The sequence below is a fragment of the Stigmatopora argus genome, chromosome 19 (genome assembly GCF_051989625.1).
Source record: "Stigmatopora argus isolate UIUO_Sarg chromosome 19, RoL_Sarg_1.0, whole genome shotgun sequence".
Taxonomy (NCBI): Eukaryota; Metazoa; Chordata; class Actinopteri; order Syngnathiformes; family Syngnathidae; genus Stigmatopora; species Stigmatopora argus.
The window spans coordinates 9,017,021-9,040,747 of NC_135405.1; the positions used below are offsets into that span (position 1 = coordinate 9,017,021).

A 23,727-nucleotide genomic window follows, 5' to 3' on the forward strand; every position below is an offset into this window, starting at 1 on the left:
GTGCTGCCTATGACAACGTGAGAGCATTCTGCACTAAACTTGTGTTATGGAAAGCCCAGCTCTCTCAGACAAACCTTTGCCATTTCCCAGCATGCAAGGCTCTCGTGGATGCAGGCACACCATTCAGTGGTGAGAAGTATGTTGAGGCCATTTCGAAGCTACAGGAGGAATTTGATCACAGATTTGCAGACTTCAAGACACACAAAGCCACATTTCAAATTTTTGCGGACCCCTTCTCCTTTGATGTGCAAGATGCCCCTCCTGAGCTTCAAATGGAGCTCATTGACCTGCAGTGCAACTCTGCACTCAAAGCCAAGTTCAGGGAGGTGAGTGGAGAAGCAGACAAGCTTGGGCAATTTTTGAGAGAGTTGACCCCCAGCTTCCCTGAACTTTCCCGAAGGTTCAAGCGGACCATGTGCCTTTTTGGGAGCACATACTTGTGTGAGAAGCTCTTCTCCACCTTGAACTTCAATAAGTCCAAGTATAGGTCCAGACTTACTGATGAGCATCTTCATCAGTAAGATGAGCATCTCAGTAGAGATGCTCATCTTACTGATGAGCATCTCTACTGAGGGTCTCCACTGCTTCCGCCCTTAAGCCAAATGTGACTATGTGAGAAGAAGCGCTGCCAGGTCTCTAGCAGCAAGGAGTAGGCAAAAGAAGCCGTGTTCAGAATATTTCATGTTCAATGTTCCATTCAAGTTCAGAAAGTTAAAGGTTAAAGAGCTGTTAATACAGACATTTGAAACTGAATAAAAATAATTCATTTTCTCTACTTAGCCAGCCAGTGTATATCTACTGTATGCTCATTAGTATTATTTGGTTTTATATTACTGATTGATTTATTTTTTATTCATCTTTAAGTTAATTTATTTAATTCATTATTTTTTGTTAAAAAATAAAGATATTTGATAACGTTGGAAAGTTTTATCAGTGCTTTTCTTGTGGAAATCCTGATGCGGCCCAGTCTCACCCAGACTCGGCCTCTAGCGGCCCCCAGGTAAATTGAGTTCGAGACCCCTGTTCTAAAGCATTTCATGCCAGCACAAATACAGTGTTCAAGATTTCTTTATTTCATTTTACAGTATTTCCTTTTTGACCGGTCAAGTCGTAAACATGTAGAATACTTAATCAATAAAATTAAAAAAAAATACAAAAAGTGACATGTTTTGAACAATCGAAACTGCAAAGAGGATGGAATTTCAAAACAGATGTTAGCAGGACTTAAATAGTAACACTTGAAAATGTAGTAAGACATTTGGAAGGATAAGGACTAAGTTTAGTCTACTTCCTCCATTCTGGATGCGTCATCATCTTCGCCTTCCAGCGGCGGCATCTCCTCAACTTGGTCGGTCACCTCGTCCGGAGTGGGATCATCTTCGTCGATGCCTGGTGAAAGAGCACAAGGAATTTTCAGTGTCTCAAAACAGCGGCTCGGAAAATGGCTACCGGGTAAACGGTCTAATGAAACACTCACCAAGACCAAGCTTGATCATCCTGTAGATGCGGTTGGAATGAGTCTGCGGGTCATCCAGTGAGAAACCAGAGGACAGCAGCGCGGTCTCGAACAGCAGAATGACCAGATCCTTCACGGACTTGTCATTCTTGTCCGCCTCTGCTTTCTGCCGCAGAGTTTCCATGATGTTGTGCTCACAGTTTATCTCCAAGTGCTTCTTGGCCGCCATGTAACCCATGGTGGAGTTGTCCCTAAGCGCCTGGGCCTTCATGATTCTCTCCATGTTAGCTGTCCAGCCATAGGTGCTGGTCACAATGCAGCAGGGAGAGGACACTAGGCGGTTCGAAACTGTGACCTGTAGGGAAGATCCTATTAGATAGGTCTATGGTGTACATCAATTTGATGGGATCCACAATGGTACAAACCTTCTCCACTTTTTTCTCCAAGATGTCTTTCATTATCTTGCACAGATTTTCAAACTGAGCCTTCTTCTCCTCCTGCTTCTTCTTCTCATCTTCATCCTCAGGCAGCTCAAGGCCTTCCTTGGTGACGGACACCAGGTTCTTGCCCTCAAAATCCTTCAGCTGCTGGACGCAGTACTCATCGATAGGCTCGATCATATAGATGACCTCCAAGCCAGCTTTGCGAAGACGCTCCACAAAGGCAGAGTTGGCAACCTGGTCTTTGGTCTCACCTGAAACAGACATTCTTGTTCTATTTTTTTTCCCCTCCAACTGATTGTTGAGCCAGAAAAATGAGTCGCTAAGTTACCTGTGATGTAATAGATGTGTTTCTGGTTGTCTTTCATGCGCGTCACATAATCCTTCAGTGAAACAAGTTCCTCTCCAGAAACAGAGGTGTAGTAGCGCAGTAGCTCGGAAAGTTTCTTCCTGTTCTGGGAATCCTCGTGGATGCCAAGCTAAAATGTGCATGTAAAAAAAAATTAAGACTCCTTAAAATGGAGGCTAAGTTTGCGACTAACCAACCTTAATGTTCTTAGAGAACTGATCATAGCATTTTTTGTAGTTCTCCTGGTCTTCTGCAAGCTCAGTAAAGAGTTCCAGGCACTTCTTGACTAGGTTCTTGCGGATGACCTTGAGGATCTTGCTTTGCTGCAGCGTCTCCCTAGAAATGTTCAGGGGAAGATCTTCAGAGTCCACCACACCCTTCATAAAGTCTGGGGGGAAAGAAGAAAAAATTGGATTGTAAGCAATTGATTTTTGAAGCAAAAAAAATATACAGTGAGGAGTCATTACTTACTGAGGTACTCTGGAATGAGGTCATCACAGTTGTCCATGATGAAGACCCTTCGCACGTATAACTTGATGTTGTTTTTCTTCTTCTTGTTCTCAAAGAGATCAAATGGAGCGCGGCGAGGCACAAACATCAGGGCACGGAACTCCAGCTGGCCTTCCACTGAGAAGTGCTGATGAAATCAGAAGCATTACATAATTTGTTATTTGGGTGGCGCAATTGATTCAGTCAGAAAAAAGCATTCTTGTTTTAAGATGTACACAATATAATGAAATATTCTGTCATCTCCAACCAACCTTGACGGCCAGGTGCTCCTCCCAGTCATTCGTGAGGCTCTTATAGAACTCGCCGTACTCCTCATTAGTGATATCGTCAGCATTGCGCGTCCACAGAGGCTTGGTCTTGTTCAGTTCCTCCTGGTCAATGTACTTCTCCTTGATCTTTTTCTTTTTCTTATCCGAAGACTTTTCTTCCTCATCGTCATCCTCGCCTATGTCTTCCATCTCTGGCTTGTCACCATCAGACTCTTCCTTGTCTTTTTCTTTCTCTTTCTCTTTGTCCTCAGCCTCCTCCTCCTCTGCCTCATCATCACTCACTTCCTTATCACGTTCCTTCTCAACCTGCACAAAAACATATTGGTCATTATGAATAAGTTATTTAAAACTAGTTTTTTTCTTCCGTTACATTTAATAAAACCTTTCTATCTTTACATATTAAAATTAAGAAATCAGTCTAATCATATTTGTGGAATAAAGGTCTGCTCACCCTTAATGTTTAGATTGGACACCCAGGCTCATAAAGCAAAAATAATAATAATAATTGTACTTACATGAAGTGTGATTGGGTAGCCGATGAACTGAGAGTGCTTCTTCACAATTTCTTTGACTCTCCGCTCTTCCACATACTCCATTTGGTCTTCCTTCAGGTGAAGAATAACCCTGGTTCCTCGACCAATCGGTTCATTAACTGCAGGGCAAGAAGCGAGTGAGTAATGCAAATCATCAAGGAATTAACTGAATTGAATATGAACTTACTCTTATCTGTCATCACAGTAAAAGAGCCTCCGGCCGACGACTCCCACACATACTGCTCGTCGTCGTTGTGCTTGGTGATGACCGTCACCTTGTCAGCCACGAGGTAGGCCGAGTAGAAGCCCACGCCAAACTGACCAATCATGGAGATGTCGGCTCCGGCTTGAAGGGCCTCCATGAATGCCTTGGTGCCCGATTTGGCGATGGTGCCCAGATTATTGATCAGGTCTGCCTTGGTCATCCCAATACCAGTGTCAATCAGTGTGAGGGTGCGTTCATCTTTGTTGGGAATGATTTCAATTTTCAGATCTTTGCCCGTGTCCAACTGGGATGGGTCGGTCAGGCTCTCATAACGAATTTTGTCCAAAGCCTTGAGACAGAAAACAGAATATTATTTTTAAATAGAATAAGATGCTGAATGTCATCATTCAAATTTGCAACAAGGATTTTTGTGTGTGGGGGGGGATCATGGTATGACCATGTCTTAATTTATCAGTAACTGCCTTATTGTGAAATCAGTACAGTGGTACCTCGTCATACAAAATGCTCGTCTTACGGGGGAAATTTCCATCGAATAATTCGCCCGTTATGCGGTCAAAATTTCGTGATGCGACCAAGCCAGGTCTTTTTTGCATATCTTTCATGTATAACAATATTTACGAGCACGGAACGATTAATTCAGACAAGTTCCTCCTAGGACCAGGAAACGCACAACGCACATGCAAAAAGAGGGCTTTCTGGGTAATGAAGTATACAGACACTCCCCTACTTACGAACGAGTTAGGTTCCGAGCGATTGTTCATAAGTTGAATTTGTTGATTCAGTGCTATATTTTGTATTATAATTTATGTTTAAGGCCTATATAAGTATATTGAAGGTTTATATAAGTGCATTTGTATGTTTAAGGCTTGTGTAAGTAACACGCATTGGTTTGTACTGAAAAAATCATTTAATAAAATGGAGAGAATATGTACAGTACTGTATAGGTATAGGGGCCTTCTTCTGCCATCTAGTGGAAAAGCTTTTAAAATATTTTGTTACTGCGTCATAGGCATAAACACTATTGATTGTAGTTTTTTTCTGAGTAATATTTAACTAATTTCCTGCACTAAACCTGACAGCATAGTGGTTGGAATTCTGGTACATGGCTATTCTCAAGTAACTTACATCAGAGGAGTTGGAGATGAGTTCCCTGAGGAAGATTTCTTTGTTGGAATAGAAAGTGTTGATGATCAAGGACATTAACTGAGCAATCTCAGCTTGGAATGCAAAGGTCTCGGTCTCCTCCATTGGATGATCTTCAGGCATCTGTGGCACAACAGACAAATACTCATTAAAAAAAATAAATCATTCTATCAATTTTCTGTAATTTATCCGGAGTTGGAGCCGAAAATATTCTTTAAATGTCACCTTAATGTAAGTGATGTATTTTATAACCCAACCAGTAGCAGTTGGTAAGACAGACTGTTCTGTCCTGTCCTGTCCTTTCCTTTAATCCATGTTTGGGCCTTGAAGCTAAAATCCAACAGCCATTGCAACTTCAAAGTGGTAATGTTACAAAAGCTTTCCTTAACCACATTAACTTTTGATCAGAAGTATGTGATCACAGATGCAAACTACTTTGCCTTGGCCCACTTGTACAACTTAGTTTGACATCTGATTGTGTCAATAACAGTTTGAGAAAAATGCCATTCATCTAAATGACAATTATTTCTCACTTCGTCTGTTGAAGGACGAATTAAAATTATGTATATTAATTCTGTTAAATCATTTTAATGATGTGGCAAAGCAATTCAAAATGTATCTAGTATAAGGTGAAATATGGCCAACCCAAGTAAAAGCAAAAATGATCATATTTGGCTTTTGAATGGATATGACCCACCTTAGTAGTAACTAGGCGTGCCTTTGTTGTCCCACGTGATGCTGTAAATAAACTAAAAATGTCGTAACGCGAGGTCGCCCTGTCAAAAATATCACAGCATCTTAAGCATTTGGTGACTCCACCTAGCGAATTTATCGGAGAACTACATGTTTCTAGAAGGTACGATGATACTTCCTAGAGGGGGAAAAAACCTTCACAAAGGATTAATTTGTCACGTTATGGAAAAGGGTATCTAAAACCACCTCTTGCACGTGGAAATTTTAAGATTTGTGAGGGATTTTCATTTACTCCGATTACACCTAATCCCACTTTGACAAGTGCAAACCTAATGCCATGTGGTCTTTGTTTTCCCTCACTACAAAACATGCCATTACCAACATTAATGTGGTTGAAAAATACTACTAAATCAAAGTGGATGGAAAAATCTAAGATCTTAAAATATTACAACTTTGCTAAAAGCGGGGCGACCTTTAAAGGAATTCACGTGTTCTAAAAGCATGTTTTTGTTATTTATTGCGATCGGTGTGTATTAATAGCATTCCCTCACTTCATATTTAAAACCATTGACATCTGTTATACTACACATTATAGAGCTAAACTGGCGATAATAATGATTTAGCAACAGAATATGAAATTGTCACTTCCTTACCTTGATCCTAGTTCTGGGGAGAGTCAGCTCCTATGTGAACGTGCAGGAAAACGTGTGATAGAACCGGGAAGTTGGTCTTTTTTAATATAGCCTTTCTCAAAGACTGTTCCGGAAACGTCGACCTGAGCTCCCTTTCAGAGCTTCTGGAACTCTCTGGAATCTTCCTCATTACAGCCGGTAAAACTACGAACGTCAATTGGCTCTAATTGCCTGTCACTCAGAAAAATAGGGCGGGACTAACAAGTGGTAATGACCAATTGGGTGGAATGTATTACCCGTGCGGCGTTCATGAAGATTCCAGAAGATAGAAGAAAAAAAATCAAACGTTTATAAGTGTAGCAACTTTGTGATGTCGTAATTACTTTGAAGAAATAAAATGCAACCCAGGAAAAAAAAAGAAATATAGCAGTTGTATTTCTCGTTCTATTTTATTATAAATTTGAATCATTTTCTTTAAAAAAAATGTTACAAAAAGACACAAGCTACATATTCCAGTGATTTAGTATATTGCTTTGAGGTTCCACTATATATTCTACAAGTGAGGTTCTATTTTAACAGTGTGGGTTCCCTTTTTTATGTTATAGTAAACAGTTAATTTAGAAATAAATGGCTTAAATACGATATAAAAGTATGCTGGCGTAACTAGAAGACCGTTTAGTCGACTTCTTCCATCCTTGACGTGTCATCCTCGCCCTCGAGAACGGGCATGTCTTCTTCAGTGGGCTGAACAAGGTCCTCCACTGCCGAGTCATCCTCGTCGATGCCTGGCAAAGATATATAATAATATATAATTCGGGTCTCTCACGAGATTATTTAGGAAGTAAAGGTTCTTACCAAGACCCAACTTGATCATCCTGTAGATGCGGTTGGCATGTGTCTGAGGGTCCTCGAGTGTAAATCCCGAAGAAAGCAGGGATGTCTCAAAAAGAAGGATGACTAGGTCCTTCACTGCCTTGTCATTCTTGTCTGCCTCGGCTTTTACTCTCAAAGTTTCCACAATTGGATGGAGTGGGTTGATCTCCAGATGCTTTTTGGCTGTCATGTAGCCCATGGTGGAGTTGTCCCTCAGAGCTTGCGATTTCATGATCCTCTCCATGTTGGCTGTCCAGCCATATGTGCTGGTAACAATGCAGCAGGGCGATGAGACCAGCCGGTTGGACACTGTTACCTTCAAATAATAGCACATTTTTTAAATGTTGCAGGGAAACAACAATAACAAATTTTCTGGCATAATGGGTATCTGGCATACAAACCTTTTCAATTTTTTTGTCAAGGATATCCTTCATGATCTTGCAAAGATTCTCAAACTTAGTTTTGAGTTCCTCTTGTTTCTTCTTGTCATCTTCATCCTCGGGAAGCTCAAGGCCTTCCTTGGTGACGGAGACGAGGTTCTTGCCATCAAATTCCTTCAGCTGCTGGACACAGTACTCATCGATGGGTTCAATCATGTAAATGACCTCCAAGCCAGCCTTTCGGAGGCGCTCCACAAATGCAGAGTTGGCCACCTGGTCTTTTGTCTCACCTGTTCACAAGAGTGAAGTGTTAAATTGGTTTATTTGGTAAATTAGCTGACACATTTAGGAAAATTTGGATGACATTAGGGATAATAATAATAATAAACCTGTAATGTAATAGATGTGTTTCTGGTTGTCCTTCATGCGGGAAACATAGTCCTGCAGAGAAACCAACTCATCTCCAGAAGAGGATGTGTAGTATCGGAGCATTTCAGACAATTTCTTCCTGTTCTGGGAATCCTCGTGAATGCCAAGCTAAAATATGAAAGTGTGTTAATAACAAGTTTTGTAGGATTCCCTTATTAAAGAAATGGAGTTTGAGATCAGTCTACCTTGATGTTCTTTGAGAATTGCTCATAACACTTCTTGTAGTTTTCTTTATCTTCAGCAAGCTCACTGAACAGTTCCAAACACTTTTTGACCAGGTTTTTGCGAATGACCTTGAGGATCTTACTTTGCTGGAGCATCTCTCTAGAGATGTTTAGGGGCAGGTCCTCAGAATCTACTACACCTTTGATGAAGTCTGACCAGAAATAAAGGAAGCCAAACTGGTCAGTGATTGTTGTCAAAACCCAAGAAAATCTTTAGAGCAGGATACTCACTGAGATAGTCGGGAATCAGCTCCTCGCAGTTGTCCATGATGAAGACCCTGCGAACATAAAGCTTGATGTTGTTCCTCTTTTTCTTGTTCTCAAAGAGGTCAAAGGCAGCCCTTCTGGGTACAAAAAGTAGTGCTCTGAACTCCAACTGGCCCTCCACAGAGAAATGCTGCAAACAAATGAGAGAATAAATTAAGAGAGATTCAGCTTGCTATAGTAAAAATCGCATTGAAGGCACAGGATGCACTTACTTTAACAGCCAGGTGGTCTTCCCAGTCATTGGTGAGACTCTTGTAGAACTCCCCATACTCTTCATTGGTTATGTCATCTGGATTACGGGTCCAGATTGGCTTTGTCTTGTTTAGCTCCTCCTGGTCCATGTACTTCTCCTTGACCTTCTTCTTTCTCTTGTTCTTGCTTTCGCTGGTGTCCTCGTCCTCGTCAGAGCCAACATCCTCAATCTCGGGTTTGTCTTTGTTCTCTGCGGCATCTTTTTCGGCTTCCCCCTCTTTCTCCCCTGCCTCAAGTTCCACTTCCTTCTCCCTCGTCTTCTCCACCTAAAGAACAATAACTGGTTAGTAGATCTTTTTTGGTAGCCTTTCAAGAAAATGGTACTGTTAACACACTCCCTTACGTAAAGCGTAATGGGGTATCCAATGAACTGTGAGTGTTTCTTCACAACTTCCTTGACGCGCTTCTCCTCACAGTATTCAGTTTGATCTTCTTTAAGGTGCAGGATTACTCTTGTGCCTCTGCCAATGGACTCTCCTGAAAGTCAAACATATAAAGATTTAACATTAACTGTTAAACAAACGACAAGGGCTTTGAAGGATATGATAGTATTGAGTTAAAGTTCACCAGTGTCAGGTCGGACTGTGAAAGACCCCCCGGCTGCAGACTCCCAAATGTACTGCTCATCGTCGTTGTGCTTGGTGATGACCGTCACCTTGTCAGCCACAAGGTAGGCTGAGTAGAAGCCGACGCCGAACTGACCAATCATGGAGATGTCAGCTCCAGCCTGAAGGGCCTCCATGAACGCTTTGGTTCCAGATTTGGCAATGGTGCCCAGGTTGTTAATCAAGTCTGCCTTGGTCATGCCTATACCAGTGTCGACCAGAGTAAGGGTGCGTGCGTGAAGGTCAGGCCTGATTTCGATCTTCAGGTCCTTGCACAAGTCGAGTCTGCTGGGGTCAGTCAAGCTCTCGTAGCGGATTTTATCCAAGGCCTGTCAGGTGGAATTGCAGTATTTATTTAGCACCATAGGAAGAAATGTTTAATCTAAATACTGTCCAAAAAAGTAATAGAGCAAATTGAAGACATCCACTCATCCGTTACGTCCATTTTTGATGGCGTGGAATTCACTATTTATCTGAACTATGAGCATACTGAATGTATGATACTGAGCACAGTGCTTCTAAGTACATAAATATTTCAGTAATGTCAGGGTTGTAGAAACTAAACTCCATCACTAAGTGCATTGTTTTTAGATCTTAATGTTTTTGTCAAGTATATAATCGCAAGGTGGCCATAATCTCTTATTACTGTGTGTACAGTGAACTTACATCTGAGGAGTTGGAGATCAGCTCCCTAAGAAAGATTTCCTTGTTGGAATAGAAAGTGTTGATGATCAGGGACATCAACTGAGCAATCTCAGCCTGGAAGGCAAAGGTCTCCATATCTTCCTCCATGGCAGGTGTCGCGTTCTCGGGCATCTGTCAGAGAAAACTGAATTAAACAAACAAAAATTCATGGACTTAAAGAATGGGGTCACAGGTGACTTGGAGTTTATTCTAGCTGACTTTGGATGAATGTGTACTGTACTCTTGCTTACTTACCAGTGACTTGCAGGATGGATAAGGACTATACAGGCAATTTTAAAGTTTTAAATGACCGTAACATGCAGAGGAATACCAGAAGAAAACTAACAAAAGCACACGAGAAGATACACACTACACATAGAAAGCACTAAGTCGATAGTTAATACTGAATGTCAGACCTATAGGATGTGCTAGCACGGACGCAACCATTCTAGTAAAAGTTATAATATTTTAATAGTGAGCGCAAATTCTAATGATAAAGATCAGCAAAAGAATTAAGTGTGTTGGGGGTGGGGGTTGGCAGCTGCTTAGGGTGGACCGACACATGTTCATTCTGTCAATCAAACACCTTTGACCATCCCCCAATGAGTTACCTAACCCCTCTATGTTAAAGTCAAGGATTCAGAATTAGATTTCAGTCTATACCGCCAAATTAATTCATTACTGGAATTTAAATGGAAATTAGGTAATCTAAATATTATGATCCTGCATTTTATTCCATTTACTGTCATGTCTGCTATTAAACTTACTCTCGGGGTCACCCTGGATGCCATGTGCTCATGCTATGCGACGGTATCATTAAGATTCGTGTTGCATTCACTGCACTAGTTTGTACTTATGAAGTATGATTATGTTAAATGAAATACTCTTAGCAATGGATTGGTAAGTTTATCAGCAAATACTTGTTATTTCTCTTAATAACAAAATTGAACGATTGCACCCTATTTGATTTCAGTTATTTAGAATTTACCTCGGGTATGAATTCTGAGGTAGTCGCGTCTATCGAAGCGTATCTGAAGAGTTCTGAGTGAAAGCTGTTCTCCTGCACCTCCTGATGAGTGTCTTGAGACTTGACGCAGACTCCCACAACATGTCAGCATCTTTTTATACCTCAGTCAGGGGGTGTTCTGGAAGCTCCCATTCAGAAGGTTCCAGAAGATACGTCTACTACTGGGGGGAGTGGAGTTGAGTCTGGGGAAGGGGCTAGCCAGTGAAATGCCAGAGTCCTAAAGTTGATGTGCCCTTTTAGGGCAGAAAAGTCACAAGCCGTGCCTGCCAATCAACACAAGGGCCTTCCTGATAGCTTGGCTGGCCGTTTGAGCCCGAGACCCTCTTTACCCACCTCCCACCCTGAAGGTCCTCACAGCTGTGCATTGCCTTGCTATCAGCTGCTGCGACACCCACACTATCTCATATAATAGCCTATGTGCACTATCTATTCTGTTTCTTTGTTCTGCAAAGTACACAGACCTCATGTAATGCTTTATTTTTAAAGCTAAACAGCAATCTGTAACAGCTATAAGAATCTAGGGCATGGCTACATTTTCACTCTAGAGGTTGTTAATTGTGTCTCGATAATTACACAAGGAAGTTAGTGGGAAAAAAAATAAGGAGAGGTTTTATTCTCTCAATTGATTCTGTTTCTGAATCATGTAAAAAATATTTTGTAGCTATCTTGACCTGTCTGCTGACATAGCAGATTAGTGTCAGTTTGTTTCACATTTTATTTTCAGGGAAAAACATGAGTTGATTCCAAATAATGTAAACTTATTCTTCAATTTAAGGCAGTGACATATAGTAACACCAAAACAAATGCATGCATCAACTTTATTTTGTCCCAAGAGCATTTACTTTTTGTAAAAAATAAAAAAATGGTGGTGTGCCATGAACATTTTCTAATGTGTTACAAGTGCCTTATCTCAATATATGTGTTGAAACAGTTAGATGTCCAGGTAGAAGCAGTGTACGATATTACGACATATTCCATGTTACGTAATCCGAATCTTTGCAGTTGTCAGTGGGGAGTAGAACGTTCCACCAACAGGCGGATCATGCAATGTCGCAATACTTGTAAGACAATATTGTCCCACCATTATGGTAAGAGAGGCCCTTGGGGGGGATTACTATCTACTCCTTAAAGAAAATGCAGCATTAGAAACCTTAATTTACATTGTATTTAATGGTTGGGCGCCCCGGAGGCCGAGTGGTTAGCGTGTTGGGGGCTCAATTCCAGGTTGGTCCTCATGTGTGGAGTTTTGTATGTTCTCCCCTTGAGTGCATGCGTTTTCTCTGGGTACTCCGGTTTCCACCCACGTGCCAAAAACATGCAGGGTATCTGGTTGAACATTCTAAACTGCCCCAAGGTATGAGTGTGAGCGTGAATGGTTGTCCGTCTCCTTGGGCCCTGCAATTGGCTGGCCATCGGTTCAGGGTGTCCTCCGCCTGTTGCCCGTAGTTAGTTGGGATTGGCCCCAGCACCCCCTGTAACCCTTGTGATGATAAGCAGTTCAGAAAATGAATCAATTGATGTTTACATTGTATTTGTGGATTTAACTTTGTATTGTTGTGAGTAAAAAAAAAAGGGAAAGGAAATAGAAGATGATTTGTATGACCTAATGGAGTGGAATAGTACAAATAAATATAGTAAACTAATTAATAAATAAACTTTAACTAAATAAAATACATTAGGGTATTTTAAAAATGGAACACTATATTGAAACAATAATAGTTGTAAATCTGGAATATCATTTCTTCAAACGGTCGCTGTAATTTTTATGTTTACAACAGCCAATGGATTATCTAGTGTCTGTTTCGTCATCTACACGTTGTTTATTTTTCATCTTGCGCTTCACGTGATTTGTCGTGATCCCTCAGTGCGCATGACCGCTAGACTGTCCCTTCCTGATTTGCACATGCGCGGTCCCCAACATCCGGGGCCTTGGACAAGGATGAACGGCGACTTCCAAGATGGCGGCGGAGGGAGGAGGGAAGGAGACAAACGAGATTAAAACCCAATTCACCACCCGAGAAGGCGTCTATAAACTTCTCACGCACTCCGAATACAGCCGCCCGAACCGGGTGCCCTTCAACTCGCAGGGATCCAACCCCGTCAGGGTCTCTTTCGTCAACGTCAACGACCAGTCTGGCAACGGCGACAGGATCTGCTTCAATGTGGGCCGTGAGCTCTACTTTTATATCTACAAAGGTGTAAAAAAGGTAAACAAGAGTGACAGCAGTCGGCGTGAAGGCGTTTTCTCGACCCCCCGCTTGTCGACCCGTCGTGCTTGTGTCGCAGATTGGACGAGGCCATGTAGCGTGCAACTGAAATTGACGCTCAATTAGTCAAGCCAGCTAGAATATTTAACCTCAATTGTGCACCTCAAGAGATCGCCTATCTGCGCGGGACATTTTCACAAGTTAGCGTTAAGAGTGAGCGCCATGCTTCAAATGATCTGTTTACTTATGACGTCCTTGAGTTGACAACGTGACGTAATTGCCTGAAACCTAGCTGTCAAAAGTGAGTGGGTCGCCATAATGACGTCACTATGCCGCGCCGACCTGCGTTGAATTTATGAGTCTTAAGTTTTCATTCAAAAGCGGATACATGAAGAAGCATGAAAGACCCATGCCGATTTTCAAACAAGTCTATTTAGTCACCGCCTGTTGTGGTTTTCAGGCTGCAGATCTGAGCAAACCCATTGACAAGCGGATGTACAAAGGCACGCAGCCTACGTGCCACGACTTCAACCCGCTCACCGCCACAGCTGAGAGCGTTTCCTTGCTAGTGGGTTTCTCGGCAGGCCAGGTGCAGCTCACCGATCCGATCAAAAAGGAGACCAGCAAGCTCTTCAATGAAGAGGTGAGTTATCATCCGAGAAGTATGTCACGATTTTATTGTATTGTATTTCCCCATCCAATTCTTTGCATCCAATTTCTCAGCGACTCATCGACAAGTCGCGCGTGACGTGCGTACGATGGGTCCCTGGATCCGAGAGCCTCTTTTTGGTGGCCCACTCAAGCGGCACCATGTACTTGTACAACGTGGAAAACACATGTGGAACGGCGGTGCCCCACTACCAGCTCCTCAAGCAAGGGGAGAACTACGCCGTGCACACGTGCAAAAGCAAGTCGGGCCGAAACCCCTTGCTGCGCTGGACGGTGGGCGAAGGCGCGCTCAACGAGTTCGCCTTCTCACCAGACGGTAAATTTTTGGCGTGCGCCAGCCAGGACGGCTACCTGCGGGTGTTCGGCTTCGACGCCGCCGAACTTCACGGCACCATGAAGAGCTACTTTGGCGGCTTGCTTTGCGTGTGCTGGAGCCCCGACGGGCGCTACATTGTGGCGGGGGGGGAGGACGACTTGGTCACGGTCTGGTCCTTCTCGGACTGCAGGGTTATTGCACGGGGGCACGGACACAAGTCGTGGGTGAGCGTGGTGGCTTTCGATCACTGCACGACCAGCGTAGAGGACGGCGGCGGCGCCTCCGGCGAACCCACGGCAGAGTTCAGCGGCAGCGACGAGGACTTTTACGACCATATTCACTTTAGCGCCGGAAGGGATCGGGCAAACAGCACCCACTCCCAAATTTCCAAGAGGAACTCTACTGACAGTCGGCCCGTAAGCGTCACGTACCGATTCGGGTCGGTGGGCCAGGACACGCAGCTCTGTCTGTGGGACCTCACCGAGGACATACTCTTCCCTCACTTACCTTTGTCTCGCACCAGGACGCACACTAACGTCATGAACGCCAGCAGCCCCTCGGCCACGGCGGTCAACGCAATTTTCCCATCGGGCACCAATGGCAAAGACAATGTTAGCAATAGCAGCACCGGTGCAAACACGCCCAACTCCCTCCCGGGCACGCTGCCTCGCTCCAACAGCCTACCGCAGGCCTCAAACCCGGCAGGAAGCGGCGGCGGTGCCAGCACGCCTAACAGTCACACGGGCAGCAGCAGCAGCGGGAGCACCGCCGCCGCCGTGGTCACCTCAAAGGGCGGCGGCATCATCGACAGCGCCCTGATCGCCGCCGGCGTGGGCAAGTTCGCCACGCTGTCTCTGCACGAAACGCGCAAGGACCGGCCGGAGAAGGAGCACAAGCGCATGCACAGCGTCGGCCACATTGGCAGCAAGAGTGGCGATAAGCTCAGCCAGCTAGGCAACTCGCGGACCACCCCGAACAAAGGCGACATGGCCAAGACCCTGGGCACTACGCTGTGCCCGCGCATGGAGGAGGTGCCGCTGCTGGAGCCGCTGGTGTGCAAGAAGATTGCCCACGAGAGACTGACTGTGTTGATCTTCCTGGAGGACTGTCTGGTCACAGCCTGTCAGGAGGGCTTCGTTTGCACGTGGGCCAGGCCTGGGAAAGTGGTGAGTAACAACTTGCGTCATAGAGATATTGACATATGATACCCGCAGTTTATTATTTTTTTTTTTTGAACAATGATTGAGTCCCATCGTGACCGGATGTTTGGTCGCCCGGACGTTTGGTCGCCCCGGTGAATATAATTTTGAGAGCTGGTTTTAACAGTAGATATTAAACTCTCTCTCTCATGAATATAATTTTGAGAGCTGGTTCCAACAGTAAACTCTCTGTCATGTTGTCAAACGTCCGGGCGACCAAACGTCCGGGCGACCAAACGTCCGGCGACCAAACGTCCGGGCGACCAAACGTCCGGCGACCAAACGTCCGGGCGACCAAACGTCCAAGTACCGAGTCCCATAACTCTGAAAAGCTATCCGATTGCATGTAATTCTTTAAAAAAATGGACCACACATTTGTACAGGCAACTCAATGCTTCCAGATGATCATCTTAACTCAATTTAATTTTGGAAATTGGCGCTAGACGACAAAAATACGACAATTAGTGTGGTTTAGCAAAAAAAAAAAACTGAGATAAATCAGAAATGTAAAAAAAATGCGACACTTAATGTCTATTGAGTCAACGTTCCGCTGCCGCCTCTACTATAATGCCTCTTTTGTCCTCATGCCGCCATTTTGTCTGTGATGTTTCTCGGCAGGGACTTCTATCATCTCAAAACAACCCCGCCAACTCACCTAGCGGAACGGTAGTATAGCCTGACCCCTCTCCCCAGGCACAAAGTGGCGGATGACAACCAAGACGTGTTTGCGGAAACTGGACGCCTTTAGTCTGCAGTGAAATGGGTGCTATTTGACAAAAGGACGAGGAGCTTTAAGGTTTTTATAGGAAAGGCTGACTGGTTCACTGTCCATATGTTGGTGGGTGTTACCATGCCTACAGTCTTCTTGTTGGAGTGTTCTCGCGTTTCTTTATTTTCTGTATTGGGCCTCTTAAAGGGAACAATATTTTGAAGTGGCTGCTTATCCTCTGCTAACGGAGGTAGTACTTCCTTAAATCACACAAAGTGTATTTGCACAAACTTTGGAGGCCCTCCTCCCTGGTATGTTTGTGTTTGTTTGTGTGTGTGTGTGTGTGTGTTTGTTTGTTTCTAGCAGAAGAACACAAGGAGAATTTGGAAGCACTTGGCTTGATGGCACCCTCGTCTCCCACGTTGAATGCTGCAATCATATATATATTTTTTATTTGAATTATTATAATTTAGAAAAAATGTTTGCACTTAACAGTTTGTTGTTCCGAGGAGAACGGATGTACCTTTTTTTGGAGTGTTCAATAGAATTTAAAACCTTTGTACCTATTGTTTATTTTAATATGATTTTCCACATGAGACAGGCTCTGTATTATATGTAAATATTGTACTGCAATGGTTTATGGAGATGATTAGTTTAAAAGAGCCTCTTTTTTTGAGAAATAGAGCTATTTCTAATACAAAAAAATCGAACATTAATCTTGAATATGCAGATTTTTTTTCCAGTTCTGTTGTACATAAAGAGAATTCAGGTGTATTTTTTCTTAACGCGACATTTGGAATATTATATAGGAGATGCTTTTATCTAACGGCTAGTGGTGATCGCTCTTGTTCAGCCATCAGTTTGAGCTCAGGTAAAACCGCAGAAACGTGCGCTTCCCTACCATGTGATTTGATTCCCACCCATGGCAACTCCTTAGTGTAAGCGCTGTGCTTATTATGACTATTTTTCAAGATAACACTGTGTTGATTCATGCTAGAAAGGTGTTTGAGGGTGTTTTTTTTTTTTAATATATATATATTTTTGGGGGGTGCCCACATGGGAAAAGACCATAATGGTTTGAATAGTGGCAGCCTTTTCCTCTGTGACACCTATTAAACAGTTTGCCAGACTATGAACATGACTCTGTTTATATATTTTTTTAAATTATAAAGCATTTAACACTGAATGATAAAGTTGTCATGTATGCAAAATTCAGTGGCACATTAATAGAAGAAAATTGAACCAAGACCCAAGTACACATTAGCTAGTATATTTTCTACTATTAATAGGTTTTCAGGCAGATTTAGCAGTCTCCCTTTTCCCGTCAACATTTCCACTACTAAATTGTAGTCCATATAAAGTCTCTGTATACATGTGCATATAAAATAATTAGAAAAAATGTTGTCCCTTTTTTAAAAATTGTCTTATTGGTGTAATTCTAGATTACTTATCTAAGTAAGACACAATGACAAACATGATTTTTCATAAGCCAAAAATCCCAACATTCATCTTTATTTCTTTTTTTTTTAACAGTCCAGTAAAACAGGCAATTTGAACACAAAGTCCATAAAGATTTAAGCGTGAAAAGGCTTTTTTTTTCTTCTTGAAGGATGCAAAAGAGAATAATATAGAGTATGAATTAAGGTCACTGTAATCGAATGTAGCTCTTGCAGAGTTCATGGTCCCTGATGTCCCCCCAACCCCCGTTCTTCACGTGAGGGGCCACCCCGAGGGCCCCGTTAGACGGGAGCCTCTTGGTGATCAGGAGGTTCTTGGGGAACAGCTGGTTCTTGCTGCTTTGCAGAATGTTTTCAAATTTGGTCTTCTGGCTGGCTGGCATGCAGGCGACCTTTTTGTGGTGCATGCCGCAGTCGCCGGCGTGGAAGACGCGGGGGGCCTCGCTCACCATCACCTTCCAGTAGGACGGTAGGCACGCTACAGTCAAGTGCTGCAGGGACCAATCCCAGTTGTAGTCGTCGTAGGTGCAGAAGGTGTCCGTGCAGCGGAGGAGCTGCTGGTAAGTTTCCCGATTCAGGGCCATGCCCATGTTGTGCTCGGTGGACTTCCAGGCCTTGACCTCCACCTTGTTGGCTTTGCTGTTGTAGCCGACGTGGCTGTAGCTCCCCAGCGAAAGGATGTCGCAGTCCCTGCACTGCTCCAGTTTGAGCGCCGACATCAGCCTCAGCATGTGGATGAAGTCCGGCGATACGAAGTGGTCCTCCTCGATCAGCAGCACCAGACCTTTGTGGCCCTGGAGGACGTGAACTCGGTCCCAGGTAAAATGCAACTTCCACCACCAATGGTGCTTGGTCTGCGAGAACTTGGCCTCGCGGTAGTGTCCGAACGAGTCCGGGTACTCCGCGTTGATGCACCCTAGCTTTAACGCATCTTTTTTGGAGATGTCCCTCGGGCAGTCCTTGGGGTCGTTGCCGGGAAACTCCTGAGGGTACAGCTGGATGCTAAAGGGGAAAAAAATCTGCATGACCTGGCAAAAATCCACCGAGTTCACCACTTTGTTAATCTCGGGGGACCAGAAATCGTGGCTGAGTATCAGCAGTATTTTTTCCACGCCGCGGGCATTGCGCAAACTGTCCACCAGTAGCTTCAGGTAATCCGGACGGTTGTGAACTTGGACCACGACGACCAGATCGTCCTTTTGCCGCGCCGTCTTGAACTTCTCCTCGTTTTTTATTGTCTGGTCAAAGTTGAGCTGGAAGACGATGCTGCGGTAGACCGACGTGGTGTTGTCCACGTTGGCCTCGGCTTTGTTTTCCTTCTCCTGAACTCTTTCCGGGTGCGTCAGGTTCACGGGCGCGATGGGAGCCCTACTTGGTGCGGGAATGACGGGTGACGGCAAATGGCCTTCGAGGCTACTTCTACTGCTACTCCTCACCACTAACTCTTCTCGCTTTACAAACAGCTTAGTCTTCCTCTGCCGCCCGCTAGTCCAAAAGGCCAGACCGCATATGACCACCACCACAGTCAGTAGCACCACCTTTCTCTTGTAGATCCGGAATCTCATTTTAGGGGATTGGACTCAAGGACGGAGGATGGGAAAGGAAAAAAAAAGGTTGTAAAGCGTCAAAATAGTGAGAAAACTGCTCCACTGCCGCTGGTTGGGGGGAAAATCCCATACGGCATGACAAATCCAAGGGATTACCTGCATAAAAAACAACAACAAAAAGAATATTAATGCCTTTGCAAGAAGGATGTGCAGAAAAAAATTCACATTTCTGAAGTTTTCCAATTTGGGAATATGCCTTTAATGTAAATAATAATATTGTATAGATATAAATAATTCACGATATCCATTGGTCATTATCAACATGTTTTTATAGTGGTCACAAATTGACTTGTGAACATTTTGTGTCCGTGACATTGCTCGCTAACAAAATGTAGGTCAACCAGTATTCTAGATTTGCTTTAAATTGAACTACTGGGTAATCAGCCTCATTTTTATTTTTAACTAGGTCATGAGATAATGAGACGAAGAATCACATATATTAAAATGTAATTCCATGAGGGTAGTCGTCATGTTATGAATGAAATAAATGTTGAGAAAACTACAAGGAATTTCATTATGGTTGAAGCTGAGACTTTGACTGAATTTCTGCTAGAGCAGGAAGGAAAATGTCGCAATTTGCAATTATTTTTTTAAAGCATCTCATTTACTCTCTACCTGGCCAATGCCAAATAGATTCAAGGTGTGGCGTTGCTTGTATGTGCTGGAAATGGAAACCACAACCAGAATAACAGGTAAGTAACATTGGCTGAGAGACAGGTTGAGCCACCCAGGGATGTCGTATCATGACCCTTGCTCGTTGTAGGGGTAGAGAAGGCACTTGTGAAATTGCCATTTTGGGCTACACACCTGAAGAGGTGGGTATCTCACCTGTCTGTCATTCAAAACTCACTAGCCCTCTTGTGGCATGCTTTGGAACTATCCCTAAAAAAGTTGGGAGGCCAAAGTGTTTTGTTTGGGTGCTGCTAAGTTTAAAGTCCATGTGTTTGATTTGGTTTCAGTCACTGATTTGTTTTTGTGTTGATTTCAATAATAAGGACTTTTCAAAATGATGATGGGTGAAGAAGAATGAAGCACCAATTCGATTTTTAACCTGTTAGGTTGTTGTTTACATCTCTCTTTGAATATGATGCAACCCCTTGCCAAATTATATAAGTATCAGTATAAGTACAAGAAAGGTGCCTAAATTATGTCAAAGGTCAAGTTGCCAGGTCAAATATCAGAGAAGGGAAGTTGTCATGTAGATTTTGTAAAGAACATTTGATTTGGGGGGAAAAAAGACTGAGAAGTGCCATAAGCCATTTAAAATCCAGAAAAAATGATCACAAAAATCAATAGGCTTGATCATTGGATCAACGCGGAAAATAATATTTCACATTTCCCCCCCCCCCCCCCGAGTTTAATGAATAATAATGGTCCATCAGCCTTGGAAAATGTGGAAAAAATAATGAAAATGATGATTTTCCCATCTAACCAAGTGCCTACAATGGGCGGACCACCGATGGGCGCAGAATTAAAGAGTCCAATTTCTTGTCCACGATCAAAAGGTGTCATTGTAAATACGTAGTCAATTATAACCCCGCAGATTGTCCACAACATATATAAACCTCTTGCAATGTTTTTTTCTCAGCCATACCGTCGTACTGGCAGACCTTGGAGCGCAACGCGCTAGCACCGAGTTAGCATCGGCTAGCAACTTATGAGGGAAAGCGAATGCCCTTCCGCAAAACAGCACGCTCCAAAAATAATAATAATAATAATAAATACACCGAGCACCCGCATTCGTCGGATCTATTACCTGAAATCGACGCGTCCCGGTGTTTACTTTAGGGAAAAACGTTTTGCCATGGTTCGCTCCGTCTCTTCCGGGCAGCTGCATAGAGAGAGAGCAGCTATCTCTTAACTAACTAAGTGGGGAAAATGTCGTCCATTCGGCTACGGGAACCTTATCGCACTGCGTTCGATCACTCAACAGGGGCGCTCTTTTCACCATCAGAAAAAAACAGTCTAGACTCTGGAGGTGATAATCGTCATCTTGGCTGTCAAGGCGCGCTCCATCCATTCATCCATCTTCGTCTACACTGTTTATCCTGTTCAATGTTGCGTCACGGGGTGTCCGATTCTTGGTCGAAAACCAGCGACACCCTGGACTGGTCGCCAACTAGTCATAGGGCCATAATAATAAAGTCCTGACATTTTATTTATTGAGTGCAGATCGGACTCGAGCCTGCTGTTTTAAGCCTATAGAGAGCATTTAAGTTTTAAGGGAATATCATCTCAATTGGCAGTGGCTATTTAGCCGGTAACCTATTATTTAACATTGAGTGAATAGGGGATTTTCTAAACCATTCAACCAATCTTATTGAAATTTGATGTGTTATTGCCAATTGATATATTGTAACATTAGGTGAATATGGATTTAATGACTATTATTTAGGCAGTGGCTCTGTAGCCGTAGTTTCTTACTATTTACCCCACACAGAATTCTTACCGGCTAAATAGCCATAATGGGCCATATAGGCTATTTGACCGGTTACCGGGAAAATAGCCCCTGGGACTATTTGACCGGTTACCGGCTAAGGAGCCACTGCCATCTCAATTGGCACGCCAAATAACAATAACTGGACATTTTACTTTACAGGATCATCTAAATAAACACAGACACACATGCACAGAAAATATGCACAAATCTAAGGTTCAAAATGCTGCTATTAAGGGGCAATCTGAAACTATATACCTGCACTCACACTAACCGACGCAATAACAGTGCGACCCCCAATCCCCCATCACACAACATACTGGAAAGGAAAACGGATTTGTTTTGTAAATTACTGCTACTAGTTTTTACAAATTAGGGAACATACTGCTTTCGAACAAGAGCATATGAACTTTCCCCTTCTTTTTATTGTTGGACGTTGCGTCTATATGGTCTTCCGGCCACATGGTGGCAGTCGACCCAACCTCTCACCGGAAATACGTAGACATTTTCAACTGCGCGTGCGCAGTCCGTGTTCTCCCTTTCCGACGCTCGAGCGAAAAGAGACAAGATGGGCCACCAACAGCTCTATTGGAGTCATCCCAGAAAATTTGGACAGGGATCCCGTTCCTGGTCAGTCTTTTCACCGTTGATTTTTTGTATATTTAAGTTTGGCGTGATGTTAGTTTTGGACGGTTTCCACTTTCTAACTATTACATTTTTTAACATCAAACGCGCACCACATGGGTAATCGTTAGGCATGAATATGGCGGCGGTGATGCTAGAGGCTAACTGCTAACCCGGATAGCATCTCGACCATCGTTTAAAACATTACGGAACTACACGATGGGCACACTTAAAATAAGCATCTATCAAAAAGGCTGTACTCATTCAAAAGTATATGCCAACGTGCGAACCTATATAGGAATTCTACTGTAATAGCTAAATGAACTATCGAATACATAATGATACACATTACAAATGATCGGTATTGTAACTATTTTGTCACTTTTAGGATTATTTAGGGCGAATGTTATCAAATGCTATTAATAAAAGTTATATTTCCCAATCCTGCAGAACTACATATGCAAAAACAAAAATATCTTGCTGATTTGCTATTGCCTATGTTCTTATTTTCACTGTCTTCAACAGCCGAGTTTGCTCGAACAGACATGGTCTGATCCGTAAATACGGACTCAACATGTGCCGCCAGTGCTTCAGGCAGTACGCCAAGGACATCGGCTTCGTTAAGGTAAATCACATCATTGATCGTGGATTATTTACCACTTGATGCACCTGAACATTACTTGCAATTGCGTGGGTGTGGATCCTAACATCTCCATTTTCTTTCTCCACAGCTGGATTAAATGTCACGTTCAGAGATGTCCGCCAAATGTTATCTGCAAGGCTGGATGTTTGGATGCAAATAAATGTTCTTTTTCTCTATTGGAATGCTTTGTTCTTTTCAATTGTGATCATGACATGTTTGTAAATTAAAGGTGAAATGTCAAGGGTTTTTTTCTATTTGTGGTGGATGGTTGGCCTGTCATCCAGAGTTTTTGTTGTGAAACATGCCACCACATTTTGAAAAATGCCAGAGATATTTCGAATCCAAACTACTGCAAGTTTTCTGAGTATTGTATTTTGAACCGTGTGTTAAAAATCTTAAGACTTTTCAATTCAAGTATGCTTAGTTACACCAATGCAGCTTTGAAATGAAAGAACATTGTGGCAGTTGGAAGTGGGTGTGATTGTACCTGAACTATTTCAGGTATTACTCTACATCTATAAATAGCAAGAGGACCTCTGCAAAAGCATACTGGTTTGTTTAATTTCTAGCAAATTCTGTGGCCAATTTGGTCTATTTTACCAATGTAAAACTGTTTAAAATCTTAATTTTTAGTTAAAATTTGCTAATCAACCTGCAAATATTACATTCAAGACATAATGACAGTGGAATGAGAATGAATATACAACTGAAAAAAAAAAACAGTTTGGGATTTGGTGTTTTTGTGCAAACTTTAATACTTGGTTTATTTCCATAAAACAATTTGTACGTTCTCAAATAACTTGTTTGGAATAAGGAGTCATCATTGTAGTACACAAAATTGAAACATTGTAGTGAAGCGTTATATCA

At 43.0% G+C, this 23,727-nt stretch overlaps 5 protein-coding genes across 6 annotated transcripts; 2 read left to right on the top strand and 3 right to left on the bottom strand.

The window, feature by feature from the left end:
* Nucleotides 1-1,052: 1,052 nt before the first annotated feature.
* Nucleotides 1,053-6,441, bottom strand: hsp90aa1.2 (heat shock protein 90, alpha (cytosolic), class A member 1, tandem duplicate 2). The gene is made up of 11 exons (XM_077586812.1): nucleotides 6,273-6,441; nucleotides 4,909-5,049; nucleotides 3,745-4,111; nucleotides 3,540-3,676; nucleotides 3,007-3,330; nucleotides 2,717-2,882; nucleotides 2,443-2,633; nucleotides 2,228-2,375; nucleotides 1,882-2,150; nucleotides 1,478-1,811; nucleotides 1,053-1,389 (listed from the first exon to the last, which is right to left on the bottom strand). The coding sequence occupies exons 2-11, from the start codon at nucleotides 5,047-5,049 to the stop codon at nucleotides 1,280-1,282; spliced, it is 2,187 nt and encodes a 728-aa protein (XP_077442938.1). The 5' UTR covers nucleotides 6,273-6,441; the 3' UTR covers nucleotides 1,053-1,279.
* Nucleotides 6,442-6,681: 240 nt separating this feature from the next.
* hsp90aa1.1 (heat shock protein 90, alpha (cytosolic), class A member 1, tandem duplicate 1) lies at nucleotides 6,682-11,084 on the bottom strand. Its single transcript, XM_077587220.1, has 11 exons — nucleotides 10,954-11,084; nucleotides 9,948-10,097; nucleotides 9,244-9,610; nucleotides 9,020-9,153; nucleotides 8,637-8,942; nucleotides 8,389-8,554; nucleotides 8,119-8,309; nucleotides 7,894-8,041; nucleotides 7,526-7,794; nucleotides 7,107-7,440; nucleotides 6,682-7,036 (listed from the first exon to the last, which is right to left on the bottom strand). The coding sequence occupies exons 2-11, from the start codon at nucleotides 10,095-10,097 to the stop codon at nucleotides 6,927-6,929; spliced, it is 2,175 nt and encodes a 724-aa protein (XP_077443346.1). The 5' UTR covers nucleotides 10,954-11,084; the 3' UTR covers nucleotides 6,682-6,926.
* Nucleotides 11,085-12,870: 1,786 nt separating this feature from the next.
* On the top strand, nucleotides 12,871-17,228 carry LOC144064805 (WD repeat-containing protein 20-like). Its single transcript, XM_077587617.1, has 4 exons — nucleotides 12,871-13,199; nucleotides 13,660-13,842; nucleotides 13,923-15,350; nucleotides 16,002-17,228. The coding sequence occupies exons 1-4, from the start codon at nucleotides 12,951-12,953 to the stop codon at nucleotides 16,056-16,058; spliced, it is 1,917 nt and encodes a 638-aa protein (XP_077443743.1). The 5' UTR covers nucleotides 12,871-12,950; the 3' UTR covers nucleotides 16,059-17,228.
* Nucleotides 17,229-17,588: 360 nt separating this feature from the next.
* Nucleotides 17,589-21,219, bottom strand: mgat2 (alpha-1,6-mannosyl-glycoprotein 2-beta-N-acetylglucosaminyltransferase). Of its 2 annotated transcripts, XM_077587850.1 has the most exons (3): nucleotides 21,060-21,212; nucleotides 20,913-20,987; nucleotides 17,589-19,128 (listed from the first exon to the last, which is right to left on the bottom strand). In XM_077587850.1, exon 3 carries the CDS (start codon nucleotides 19,112-19,114, stop codon nucleotides 17,738-17,740), a length of 1,377 nt encoding a protein of 458 aa, XP_077443976.1. In that variant the 5' UTR covers nucleotides 19,115-19,128; nucleotides 20,913-20,987; nucleotides 21,060-21,212; the 3' UTR covers nucleotides 17,589-17,737. The 2 variants fall into 2 exon arrangements, with proteins under 2 accessions (XP_077443976.1, XP_077443975.1); XM_077587849.1 differs by having other exon boundaries at nucleotides 20,913-21,219.
* Nucleotides 21,220-22,070: 851 nt separating this feature from the next.
* rps29 (ribosomal protein S29) lies at nucleotides 22,071-23,210 on the top strand. Its single transcript, XM_077587318.1, has 3 exons — nucleotides 22,071-22,223; nucleotides 22,743-22,842; nucleotides 22,949-23,210. The coding sequence occupies exons 1-3, from the start codon at nucleotides 22,162-22,164 to the stop codon at nucleotides 22,955-22,957; spliced, it is 171 nt and encodes a 56-aa protein (XP_077443444.1). The 5' UTR covers nucleotides 22,071-22,161; the 3' UTR covers nucleotides 22,958-23,210.
* Nucleotides 23,211-23,727: the final 517 nt, after the last annotated feature.